This window comes from Corvus hawaiiensis, chromosome 21 (assembly GCF_020740725.1).
Source record: "Corvus hawaiiensis isolate bCorHaw1 chromosome 21, bCorHaw1.pri.cur, whole genome shotgun sequence".
NCBI lineage: Eukaryota > Metazoa > Chordata > Aves > Passeriformes > Corvidae > Corvus > Corvus hawaiiensis.
The window spans coordinates 1,318,690-1,331,796 of record NC_063233.1 but is presented as its reverse complement, the minus strand read 5'-3'; the positions used below and the strand labels follow the sequence as shown (position 1 = coordinate 1,331,796).

General features: G+C 39.5%; 1 protein-coding gene across 6 annotated transcripts in view; it reads right to left on the bottom strand.

Moving 5' to 3' along the window:
* DENND1A (DENN domain containing 1A) overlaps window positions 1-13,099 on the bottom strand; it is a 160,161-nt gene extending 147,062 nt beyond the window's left edge. For 3 of the 6 annotated variants that reach the window (XM_048325601.1, XM_048325602.1, XM_048325600.1), the window contains exons 1-2: window positions 12,944-13,098; window positions 7,096-7,166 (exon numbers count right to left, since the gene is read on the bottom strand). In XM_048325601.1, the coding sequence (XP_048181558.1) occupies window positions 7,096-7,166; window positions 12,944-12,960 (88 nt within the window). In that variant the 5' untranslated portion in view covers window positions 12,961-13,098. Of the gene's footprint in view, window positions 1-7,095; window positions 7,167-12,943 lie in introns of all 6 variants that reach the window. The other 3 variants (XM_048325598.1, XM_048325599.1, XM_048325603.1) reach the window with 2 other exon arrangements.
* Window positions 13,100-13,107: the final 8 nt, after the last annotated feature.

Here is a 13,107-nt window from a genome sequence, read left to right as displayed (position 1 = left end):
TTTCAGTATATCGGGTATCTAAATTAAGTCTCTCAAGAACTCTTTAAAAGTAACAACCACTCGAATTCATCTATAAATTCAAGGCAAACTCTAAGTATAGCTAGTGAATGAAAATAATGTTAGAATCACTAGGAAAAAACCCTCCCTAAGAAAGTTTCAGTTTAGCAGTTAATTCCAACCTGCAGTTAAAAAGGCACTAGCTGTCAGTCAGTTTTCTCACCCAACTCTATCATGAAAAGAAAAACTGACAGATCACAGGAGCTTGCCTTTGTAAACCAATTCGGGAACTTTCATGCTTCTTATTTGTTAGGTTAAAGGTTAAATTGCTGACCTCTGCCCTCCTGCTTAGCAGCCTTTCCCTTTTTCTGTAAAGCTTTATTTTGGGGCTGTATTTACATGGATTAGTCTCTTTTCACGCTAAGAAGGAATCTGTTCACAGCCAAAGCCTTAGTTCTGGTTGTACAAAAAGCAGTCACAATTATTCAGCACCAGACAATGACCATATTGTGGATTTACAAAAAAACCACCTCAGCCATGGCAAGTTCTGTCCTTGCTGCACAAAACAATAGAAGAAAAATCTTATCAAGCATTCAAGAGAAAGCAAACAAAGCAGGCCCACTGTGAACTTGATGAAGATGTCAAGCTCCTTTAAAAAAATATAAATCAACAAAAGAGTTTAAAGTCCTGTGAGTGAGACTTTCTGTGCTGAATTTTTCTGTCTAGTTAAACAGTGCCAGCATAGCAATATACTGCAGATTAGTAAATACTTGTGAAATAGGGAAGACTGTGGACAGAAGTAGTTAAAGCATGAACCAGAAAGGCCAAACTGCTCTCTTCCCACAAAACAGCTCACAGCAACAGAGAAACACTCAGTCATACTTGATATTACTGGTTTGGGGGTTTATTAAATCTAGTACTATCAGATAAGAACACGCCTAAAAATGTGTTAGACAAAATTTAAGATGACTTGCAAAATGACAGATCCTAGTATTTTTTTAATAAGGTGAGTTTCTCTTCAAATTGAGCTCTGTATTTCATTTATACTGTAAAAACCAAACTGTGAACTGTCTTCACAGAAAACAGCTCAAACAGTGCTATTCACTAACCCGGACACTGCAGTCCCAGTAAGCTCTTTGTTAAAATCTTCCACCTTGTTTGTACTTAAAAGCAAAGCAATCAAATGGAAACAGAAAAACAAAGCAGCAGCTTAGGAGAATTAGAATTCCCAAATACCACCTACCTACTTAGGTTTGGTTACTTTTCCAATCCTGCTTTAGGAAGTTTGGTGTAGCAACATAACACTGTAAAGATGGGATAGGAAAACTCGTGATACAGGAATTCCAGCCCCTTCAACAGAAAGCCCTTATTTAATGGAAAGAGACCTGAATTCTGCACTTCATTATTCCTAAACCTTCAGCATTTTATCTATTTCTCAATACAGAATGGGCAGATTGGAACCAACAAAATGTTTTCATCTTAAAAAAGTAAAGGCTGCTCTGAGAGGTGCATAGGTAAGGTTTACAAACCCTTGAATGACCAGCTCTTAACTTAATCCTAGTCCAGTAACTTTGCTTATGTTCAAGAAAACCCTTCATCTATACAGGAGGCACTGCTCTGCTATGTAACATTATAATACATGACAAAAGGTAATGGTAAGGAGCAGCAGTGTGTCTCTCGCAGCAGTGTGTCTACCTGCCGAAGTCCTACCGCAGAAACCACAGTGACTGTAGAATAATTTTAGGGCCCAAGTACATTGTGACTTCTCCCAGTAGAGTTAAGGACTTCGATTAGTTTAAGTTATACATTTGTGATCTACTGGGAAGCGGGGGGGAGGAAGAGAAAGAGCTATTACAACCCAAGGCTACAACATGAAAAGTAAAGAAGGAAGTACTTAAACTACTCACAAGCTTCTAGTAGGAACAAGATTAGTAGTACATGCTACTCTAGGAGCCAATTCAAATGCAAATTTCATCCTTTCACTCAAACAATGATAAACTACCCCAGAGTTAATAGTTTCCTTCTAAGATTCATCTCCCTTTTCAACTTAGTGGTATGTTTTCGAGAAAAGAAAGAAGCACATGGAGAGTCTTACAGCAAGACCTTTTAAATTCTGTCATAAAAGAAGTAGCATAAACTACATTTCCTTTCCTAATCCAGTGAACATTTGTTAAACTCTAACACACACTTTGTCCATGCAGTCACATTTAGGCTTCTAACTTACCATGTTTTTTTAAAAAAACACTAAGAAAGAAATCCTTTAGCTGTACTAAACCATTTCAGCTTTTTCCTTGAACACACAGCAAGAATTTATGCTACACTCACAAAAAGATGAAAGATGAGGTCCTTGGAGAGAAAGGCCTTTTGGCACACTACATGGTAAAGCTACAGATTTGACATACTTTTATAATGTCTGCTTTGGCAAGAACACAAAAACCCCACACAAAAGCATGGTACGTCCTCCCAGACAGGGGTGTAGGGGGTGTTTTACTCTTGCGAGCATTTACTTTCAAATGCTCTTACTTCAGAGACTATTTTGATCGGTTACTTTAGACTAACAAATTCTCTTTTGCTATATGAACAGTTTGACAGTCAGACTACAATTCTCTTCACAGCCCTTTCTAACAAGAGAGAATCTTTGGCTGAGGTCCAGCAACAGCCTTAAATTTGTCACATCCTATTTTTGATGGATGATCTGCAGCAGTTTTAAGATCATAAAGAGCTTTGAAAGTTAAAAGAAAAATTTCACAAGTAGTAAGCTTTCACTTTCTTTATAAAGGTATTTAAACTAAATTTGCTAGCAGATTCTTTCTACTTCTGCATCTCAAAAAACCTGCACAAAACAATCTTCTGGCTGAGATTAAAAACATAGGAAACAGTTGCAATGCACTTTACTTGCCTACAATGTGTCAATAGCATAGAATTGGATATCTAGAAGTGCTTAAGGTCTGTAAAAGAAACAATACACATTCTTTCTAATTTACTACCTCAACTTCTGTGTAGTTTCATTATTACGAAATGCCATGACAAACACAAAAATCACAATCTTATAAAATGAATTTTTCCTTCCTTTACAAAAAGATTAAAAATAGAAAAAGAAATCCAGTAAAATAGCAGTACTTCGTACAAAGTTTTTATTTTGCTCTCAAATTATCCACGTCATGTAACAATTCCAATGAATGAGAGAAGACCATGCACCAGAGATACAAAACTTAGTAGTTTTACTTTGAGCCAATATTTCCCCTAAAATATTTCATTTTTACAATAAAACCATGACTATTTTCCCCTCTTTTTCTTAAAGTAAATGTGTGGGAGCTGGTGAGAAGCATTAGACTTGCAAAGTTCCTCTGCTTGACATACTTACACCTGACACACACAACACAGATTTCTCACTAGATAAATTCCATGTACTGTCACTGTAAAAACACAGACTTCGTTCTTTCTATTCTAGTTTGCAGCTTCTCACTTTTGGTGAGAAGGCTCCAGGCTCCGGAGCAATGCATCCCTACAAAGAGGAAATCAGGAAAGAGAAGGCCTCTAAGGATGAACAAGGAGCTCCTGGACAAACTAAACACAAACAGGCAGCTTCCAGAGGGTGGAAGCAGGGAAATATGTCCTGGAAGGAATGCAGAGAAACTGTCTGAACCACCAGACATCAGGTTAGGAAAGCTAAAGCCCTGCCAGGAGTAAATGCAGACAGGAATAACAACAAAAGCTTTTATAGGTATGTTGGCAGTAAAAGAAAAAACAGGGAAAATACATGTCCTCTCAGAAAGGGAAATTCCCAGCTTCCACAGAAACCCCAATCATTAGGCAAAAAAATGGTCTGGGGTTGTCTTCTCCTACGGAAATACATTTTTAGTAAGAAATATTCATCTTCATGTGACTGGTCAGAGTTGCAGCTATCCTGCTTCACAGCTCTCAAACAAAAGACATCGTGTTTACATAAGTAAGAAAAATCCATACATTTCCAAGTAAGTTTATGAATTCAACAAAGAAAAGCACAAAAACCATCTTTAAATACAACTGAATGCTGGAATTGCATAATGTAGCAAAGACTTCATGTGCCAAAAATTTACAATGCTGAGCACAGATGATAATTTTTTCTAAACAATCTCAAGGGGAAAGGACAGTGAGAGCACAGCGAGGTGATCCAGTGATCATTTCCACTCTCAATTCACACATTTCACTGTGGTTTGGCAAAGTTCTGCCTGGACTGGAATAAAACAATGTCCACTTTTTCAACTTCTTTGGTTTCAATGAAAATTTTCTCTTTGTACCTTATTAAGCGTACAAAACATTTCCCAGATGATCCTGAAGCTTACACTTCTATAAATCAAATATTAGGATCATAGGATAATTGAGGCAGGAAGGGACCTCGGGAGGTCTCTAGTCCAACCTCCTGCTCAAAGACAGGCCAGATGTGAGGTTCAGACCAGGTTCTTCAGGCTGTGAAGGGTCTTGAAAACCTCCAAGGATGGAGATGCACAACATCTTGAGTGACCTGGTCTAATACTTGACTCCTCATGATGAACAGGTTCCCAATATTCACTTAGAATGTCTCTTGGTTCTGTCTGTCGCTGCACCTCGTCCTCTTGCCACGCATCACTTGGCGAGCCTGGACACCTCATCCTGATGAACTCCACAGGTATGGAAGGCTGCTGCTCAGGTTCCCTGGAGCCTCCTCCAGGATGGGCCAGCCCAGCACTCTTGTCTCCTCACACTGAAGTGCTCCAGCTCTCCCACCATCTTTGTGGCCCTCCATTGAACTTGGTCCAGTTTATTGATGTCTTTCTTGGAACCCAGAACAGGATTTTCCCTTCCGCAGTTGACTGTGAGCTACGAAATACACTGAAGCTTCAAACTTCAGTTGAACTTCACAGTCACATGGCAAACATCCTTTGCTACTTTCTCACTTTTCCTCTTCCAGTTTGCTCCCCCATCCCACCTGGGCTGGGGGAGCAAGCGGCTGCGTGGGGCTGAGCTGCCAGCTGGGGTTAATCCATGTCAGCTACACAAATTTTTGAATAACAAAATAGAGGCAGGTTTTACCATCCCACAAGCCAGACAATCCCACACACTAGGACTGTTACAGCTTTAGAGCAATTCTTTCTCCTCAAGACCAAGTCAGAAGATTGATATCAGAATTAAGAGCACTGTACATATCAATAGCGCTATTATACTAGACACAGACTTCAAAAACAGCTGTCTTAGTTAACTTTGGGATCAATTAAATGGCGAGAAATAGTTTTAAACCTGCCTGATAATTTGCTTCTTACGCACCTTTTATGCATTTTACTTTTCTCAACAGTAGCTGCTCCTTGCCATGTAACATACATAACTGCAAAAAAGAAAAGTTAATCTATATTCTTAGTTTTTTGGTGTGGAACACTCAGCCAAAATGTGGACAGAGACTACATGGAGGTTTCTAGGTCTGTATTTTTGGAATTTGCCTGGGATACAGTGCAACTGTTAAATACAGTCAACACTGCAAAGAACCAGACATTCTGTTCATTCAGAACAGAAGGACAAAATATTTGGGTATACGCAAATCTAAGGCTTCTGAGAATAAAGTATACTACTTAAGTATAAAAAATTGGTTGGGGAAAATCTCTTAAAAGATTCTTCAGAGAGAGTAACTTCAAAATACATGACTTGTAAAAACAATTATTAAAATTCTTTTTTTACTCCCTAAAAAGAATTTCTGAAGATTTTGCACCTACAAGTGCATACAACAAACCTAAAAACACAACTAAGTGAAACTCCCACAGAATCAGTTGGTTTATAGAACAAAATGTATACTAAATTCTCCAATTAAAAACCTGTAAAGTAGTTTCCGTGCTTTTTAACCCACCTTCCCACAGCAGGGAATTAATCCCTCCAGGGGGATGCAAACAAACTTCAAAGAGAAGATTATACCCAGACACTAGTACTGTACAATGTAATGTTTATGGTCAAATTTGTTCAGATTTTCTGGCACTAGAATCCAGGTCAGATGTGCAGAAACAAAGACCAGTTATTAAAAGGGCTCCTGCAGTTACATCAAATAGTTGTGATGGCACAGAGCAGTAGGATAAGCCAAAACTGTATTCCAGTTACAACTCCTATGGAGGCTTTGGCAGGGAAGGAAGGAGTTGCAGCTATTTGACTTTCGCAGACTGTAACAAATACAGATATAAAAGGAGGTAAGTGGCTTTCCAGTCAATAAAATATAAAAATCCTTTCTATTTGTTCATCACACCATATCTACAACATACACGATTGTTTCGTACAAGACAAAATAAATACTACTTCAATATATGCTGACTAATCATAATTATTTAATTTTGACAAACTTCCTTTTTGTACCATTCTACACACTGAACTCTCATAACAGTATCTAGAACTAAATTCTGGCATTACAGATTTCAACCTTTGCTTTTCTTGGTTATTTGATCAAGTTCCTCAGGTTAGATAAAGTGCAATCAAAAATTCCCAAATGTACTTACATGTTGGTTTCAGCAGTTATGGGAGTTCTCTACCATAAATATAGGAATACTTATCAAAAATAATATTATAGAAAAATACTTGTGTAATTATGACTTGATAGCAATGGTAAAAACAGTTAACCAAATCGTAAGCTGCATCCATGCCTAATTTCCAGATAAAGTCATTTGATCAAAGCGAGAATTCTGGGAGCAGATAAAAATACTTCTGTAGACAAGTAAGAAAGGGGAAGTAAAAATAAATTCCAAACAAGATGTTTTAAGAGTATTTTTTTGGTTTAAAACGACCTTTTTTTTTACATGAGCAGTAAATACCAATCTGAAAAAGAACTTACTTTTTCAACCTAATCAAGAAAAGAGTCATTTATATTTTACAAGACAAAAGGAGACAAAACAGTCAAAGAAACCTGAAAATCGTCCACAATCAGGTGGTCAGAAACATGCATTTCTCATTTTTAGTCCTAACTGTAAAAGATTCCCCAGAACCAGTGATTACGATATTTTTAAAAGCCAGAACAGCATCATACTAAATATACTTCATTATCTCACAATATGTGGTTCTTAAGAATAGTTTTAGCCAATAAATAGGTAGAACTACAGTGCAAAACAGTACCTTTCCCAACGCAACTGATTCCTGAGTGGGTCACTTCTGCATACACCTCAAAGGTAGTTTCTGGATTTTGTCTGTAACAAAAGAAAGGTATATAGCACACTGAGAATTTGGTTTAAGTGCACTTGCAATGAGGCAGTCAGAAAGGGTTCTCAGCATGCACACAGTACAATGACAACTAGAGAATCCCTATTTCTTGGTTTACAGCCTTGGATGATTTCTCATCAGACCTTTCTAAAGGTGCTAAATACAGGGATTTTTTCAGGAAAAAAAATGTCCTGGAAACTTTTCACCAAACTGAAAAGTCACATTGCCCAACACTGAACAAACAACACCCAGATTCACATTTTCCTTACTGTGATCCTTCAGTTCAACATGATGACATCTATTTGTCCAGGAAAAAGGGGGGGAAAAAAGAAGCTGCAGTCAAGAGGAGGCAAAGTCACTTTCTGCTCACACTACTGAAAAACTTAAGAGGCTGTATTTCGGATGAAGACAGCGCCCCTTTTTAATACCTGTCAAAATATTTCTACCTCGTTGTCAAAAAAAGGCCATGCTGGAGAATATTACAAATGCACACGGTTTGGTCTCATGAGACTCCAGAGTCTTAAATCCAGAAATTTGTCAGATGCAAGGAAATAAGTGCGATAGTCAAAAAGCATACCAAATTGAGCTACAAGATGTAAATGATCCTTGAGGAGAGAGATTTACTCTGGTCAAGAGTTATAAATATACCAGTAGTAAAAGTAAAAAGTTAATGATATTACTTCAAATCAAACAAACAAACCATTTAGTGTATAATTTTAGTCCTTACTCATTTAACTCTATAAGTGATGCTCTGGAATTCCATCTTGTAATGAGCATGTAAATGCAGCAGGTGATTATATAAGAAAGAATACTTTAATTCCTGACTAACAATTTTAGATACTCCAGATATTTTTTATGAGATTAAAGAGACTGTAATTGTCTAGCTACTGAAATAAGGATTTTGCAGGTTTGAACATGTGACACTTTATTCTTAGACTTTCTGGTTAAAATCAAGAATCAAAATTGCATAATTACTGCTCCAAATTTATGGCTGCCTGTATAGTGATAATATTGTCTCCTATGTGTTAATGCAAACTAACATTAGAAAATTGCTGGGGTATAATTTACTTGTGAATTTTGTAGCTCCCTTACTGCTAAGGACAAAAATAATGACAAAACCCATAAACATATATGCTAGAATTCCTAACTGAATGATAATTTAAAAAATTAAAGTCATCTTACCCAACATCTCAAACCAAACATATAAGCATGTCAAGGAGTTCAGCTTACTCTTCAGAGAATTTCTATTATTTTTAATCCTACTTTAACACCAAAAGGATTAAGGAAAACATTTCTAACCATGCCACAGGCCCACTTAGCTTAACTCAAGTGGCTTTAAGCCAAACCCCACACCTATTTAAACTGACAGAAAAGCTACCATTGCTTTCAGTAGCACAAGATCACACTCCTCAGTTTTACAGAGCACCTCTCAGGAGCAACAATGGTTCACAACTCATTTAATGGTAATTTAATTTGCCACCAGTTCCCAACTGATTTGTCTTAAGTAGCTGTTTTTTTCAGAAAACTACATTCATAAGTTATGAGAAATCCAAAGTCAGCTATTATTGTGCAATATAAACCAAACTTGCATAATTCTTGCTGTGCTACTCGAGTTGTGGTACAAAATCTGCACATACTGGGGTTTAGCTACATTCCAACAGGCATGGTACAGGGTGAGGATGAAATGATACCCACAGAGCACCAGGAACGTATTTTTCCTTTCATACACATTGCTGGGCAGCCTTATCATACCCTCCTTGTTTGTGTCTTTATTTTTAGCACCATGTTTTCTTAATTAAAAGTTTATAAACTTTATATTTTTACAGCTAATGGTTAAAACAACAAACACCTTTTTAGTATTATGTTAGAACCCATGTTCAAATTCTTAAGTGAAAGCACTGTGTAACACAGCTGGCAGGAGCACGGGCTATATACCAAAACTTTGAGACAAAAAGACATCACATTTTGTATTTTAATTTTCCATGACAAACATCCATTTATTTCTACGAACAGTGAAATTAAAGTAGCTTTCCCAAGTGAGAAACTCAGTATTAAAGGCTGCATTCAACAACCAACACCTCAGTATGAGAATGAAGTCATTGTTGGATGGTGAATATTTTATAACTTTTCGGAGGCATTAAGGAAACAAGTCACTATGAGACTTCACACAGTTTGCAAATACAGCATAAACATGATCATAAAATGTATATTCTGCTGTCCAATGTCACCTGTGCATTGCACTGAAACCCCAGCCCCTGCAATCCTCCACAGCACAAGAGCCTTGAACACACACACCAAGTTTTCCCTCCTCCCAAAAATCACTTACAGACCCATGGTAACTTATCAAGTGAACAAACAGATGCAATTAAAAAAAAATACATAGGACACAGAGGTACAAAATTACATAGTACCTCATTTATTTGAGAACTAGGTAATTTCAGAAGGAAATGCAATACTTCTTTGTAAACACAAACTTAGGAAGGAGCTGTATGAGAAAATAATACTTCTGTGATAAATGCTAGTTGTATGAATTACTTCAAATCTCTGATGGAGAAATAACTTCAGTATCAAAGCAATCAATATGAAATTCAATTTTACACTGAAATAAGATATTTCAAGTAAGTAATTTATGTACCTTTTATGATCAAAAATTGTGGTTTTTACCAAACTGTAACAGGTTTATGCAGAATAAAATTAAATCAAGTCCTTCTCCGAAGCTGGATGGCTGGAAATACACACTTTACACATCTACAGCCTATTTCAATTCTGTCAGGAGCATTTTTTTCTACACATAGGAAAATGCAATAGCACTTATGACAGAAAGTATCATTCTGCTTAAGAACTGACGCATAAGACATTGCCTGATAATTAATTGTCTTGTAACAAGACTTAGTTGCTCAATTCTTGCAGAAAATAAATTATTAGCAGAAACCTGTAATCACTAATTCAATTCAGAAACTACAACTGAAGCCTCGATTAGTTTCCATATATTTAACTTTCTTGCCTGGTATTCCCTAGGTAGATACTATTTCTTCTTAGTATATGACAAACGTTTTGTTAAATCTCTGAAAGCTTTCCCAGATGTACATTGGTCATCTATTGTGTCACCAGTGAAATACAATCACCTCTGGAAAGGAACATGCCAACTGTTTTTACAGCGCAATGCCATTCTGCTGAACAGATTGATAACGACACATTATTTAAGATAAATAAATAAGAAATCCTTTCCGTCTTGTAACACGGAGTACAAAGGCTGCCAAGCAATGACAGCAGCAGGTTAACAATGCTCCTATCCTACCTCACCTGGCTGGCACGGAGTGCCTGGCACATTCCCTGAGACGTGCCCCGACAGAGGATTAACCCAGCACTGTAACCCAACACTCAATTCAGCTTTTTTTTTGCCTGCAGCTATACAGAAGCCAAAAGCTTCCAGGACTGCTGGCAACTCCTTTATTTCTTTCACTTCAGTCTGATGCAGCTACTGATACTTTTCTCTAAGCAATCTTTCACTCAAATGACTCGTTACTATACACTCATCAGAAATCTAACTGACAGATATGCCCAGGTTTCATGCAGAGTCTATCACAGTGTGTGTAAGGGATCCTGTGCCAAGCAGTTTAATATTCCTCATAGTTATCAATCTATTGCAAGAAGCAAGAGGCCCGACTACTGGATGTTTACTGGGGCTCCAGCACATACTGGTGACACCCCTGAAGGAGATGTGCCTCACCCTACCCAGTTATCAAATAGTTCTCTCATTCACATTCCCAACCTGTCCCAAAAGGAACTTACCAACTTTAAAATCTTTGCTGGATTAAACATCCAGCTCAGAAAGGCAGACCAGAAAAGCCTCTTACTCAGACAGGCTCTCTCACTCTGTATATGCTAAGATTGTTTTGAAAATTGTCCTTACACTGCTCGGGCACAGTGTTCTGTCCAAAGTGGAAAAAGGCAGTTTATTAAGTGCTGCTCAAGGCAACGTTGCTTAATCACTCAGCAGACAAAATGCTTTCTCAAAAAGTCCAAGAATGAAAAGCAATGTTTACCTGGGTTTATTACCTCTGTTATTCTGGTGATTGGGAAAGACATGGGTTTTACCCACAGTCTTGAAAGACAAGTTCACACTGAAAGACTTTGCACAGAATAAGCCCTAAACTCTGCTGGCTGCACTAAATATTCTAACGGCTACATCTCCCTGACACCAGTTTCTAGTTGGAGCATCTCACCTGCCTGATGACATTCTCATTTAGCAAAGTCTACTCAAAGCCACTGAAGCCCAATCAGCAATCACAAACCCAAAGATGGCAAACACAGCTTGTGGGTTCAGTGGGCACACAAAAGAAACTGCATTTAAAGTAAGCATCAACCTCTTAATAGATTTAAGATAAGATCATCATAAGAAGTCATTTTGGATCATAATCTTAAAGCGATCCAAGCAAGGGTGATTGCTGCAGGGTCTGAAGGTGCAAGTTAGAGATACAGCCTGATCTGCTGCCAAAAGACCTACAGTTTTCAATTCTACCTGTATTCGACTGTAAGAGTTTAACCAGTTTCCCAGGCTTTCATTTCTCTGCAGCAACAGTTGATAACACATACACCAAAAATGTGCAAAACTCATGCCCACAGTATGCTTAAGGAAGGAAGGAAGGTTCATTCCTGAACCAACCAATTGCCACAGTGCTATCATTACAAACACTCATTATCTGTTTACATTTTCCTAAAACACGTGGCTGAAAAGACATGGTTTCATCTATCCAGCCTATGGACTTGGGAACATGAAGATGTGTCATCACACAAACTATGTCCCCTCCAGTCTTGTATTCAAGTTAAACAAAAGGAGTGAAAAGTTAAAGCCCAACGTAATCCTGAATATCACTGTGTTCAAGAACGAAAAATAACTGCTCAACAGCACCTGCTGAAACTGCTGAATAAAACAGCATCGACCTGGGTCTCTCCACTCTATAACCCTTCCATACACAGAGATGTCAGCATTCCCTGCTTGGCAATAGCTTTATTACACCTCTACCTGTGTCCAAGGAACTGAATTCTCCTGGAATAGCATATGAACGAACTGAGATTTTTAATATGACTATACCAAACATACCAACAGGGCTTACCAATAAATCGACCACCAGTTTTATGAAAACTAAAAAAAAACACTGAGGGCATGGACCTGCAGGCCCAGCACATCAATCACTTGCATCACTCTTCTCCTACTCCCAAACCCCTTTGCTAATGCACTTGGGATATCTCCCAGCCAGACTGTAGTCCTTCCGTCAGCACACTCTAACCTGGGCAAATAAATGTGCACTCCCTCGATCCCTCCACACCCCCGAACAGGCGTCGCCTGTGCTGGCAATGAAGATGTTCCCAACGCAGCACCCCCGCCTTCCCTCAGGCCTGCACCGATAACATTGCACTGCCCTCCCCGCCTGGCCCTGAGAGCGGGAGGGGCAGGGGGGTTGGGTGTGGAGCAGGGTCGGCTCTCGTCCCTCTCCTGCGGCAGGGCCGGAGGGTCTCGCCGGGGTCCCGCCCGGAGTTGGGGTCGGACGGCCCGTCCTGCCCGTCCCTCCGGCCCGCGGGGCAGGGAGCGCTCTCTCCCCTTCCTTCTCCCTCTCCTTCTCGCCCAACCCGAGGCCCGCGGGCTCGGCCGGGGTCCCGCCCGCGCGGCCTCACACGGAGCGGAGGGAGGGCGGGGAAGTCAGTCCCCTTCTCGCTCTCCCGAGGGCCTGAAGCGGGGCTGAGAGCTGCGGAGGGCACTCACTTGATCCTGGATCCCATGGTCTCCGGGAGGCCGCATAGACCCGGGGCGGAGCGAGACACGGGCGGGGGCCGCAGGGCCGCGCTCTGTCCGCCGCTCGCCCCTCACTCCATCCCGGCCCGCGCCGCGGCGCCCCGGCCGAGTCACGGCGCGGGGGCTGCCGGGAG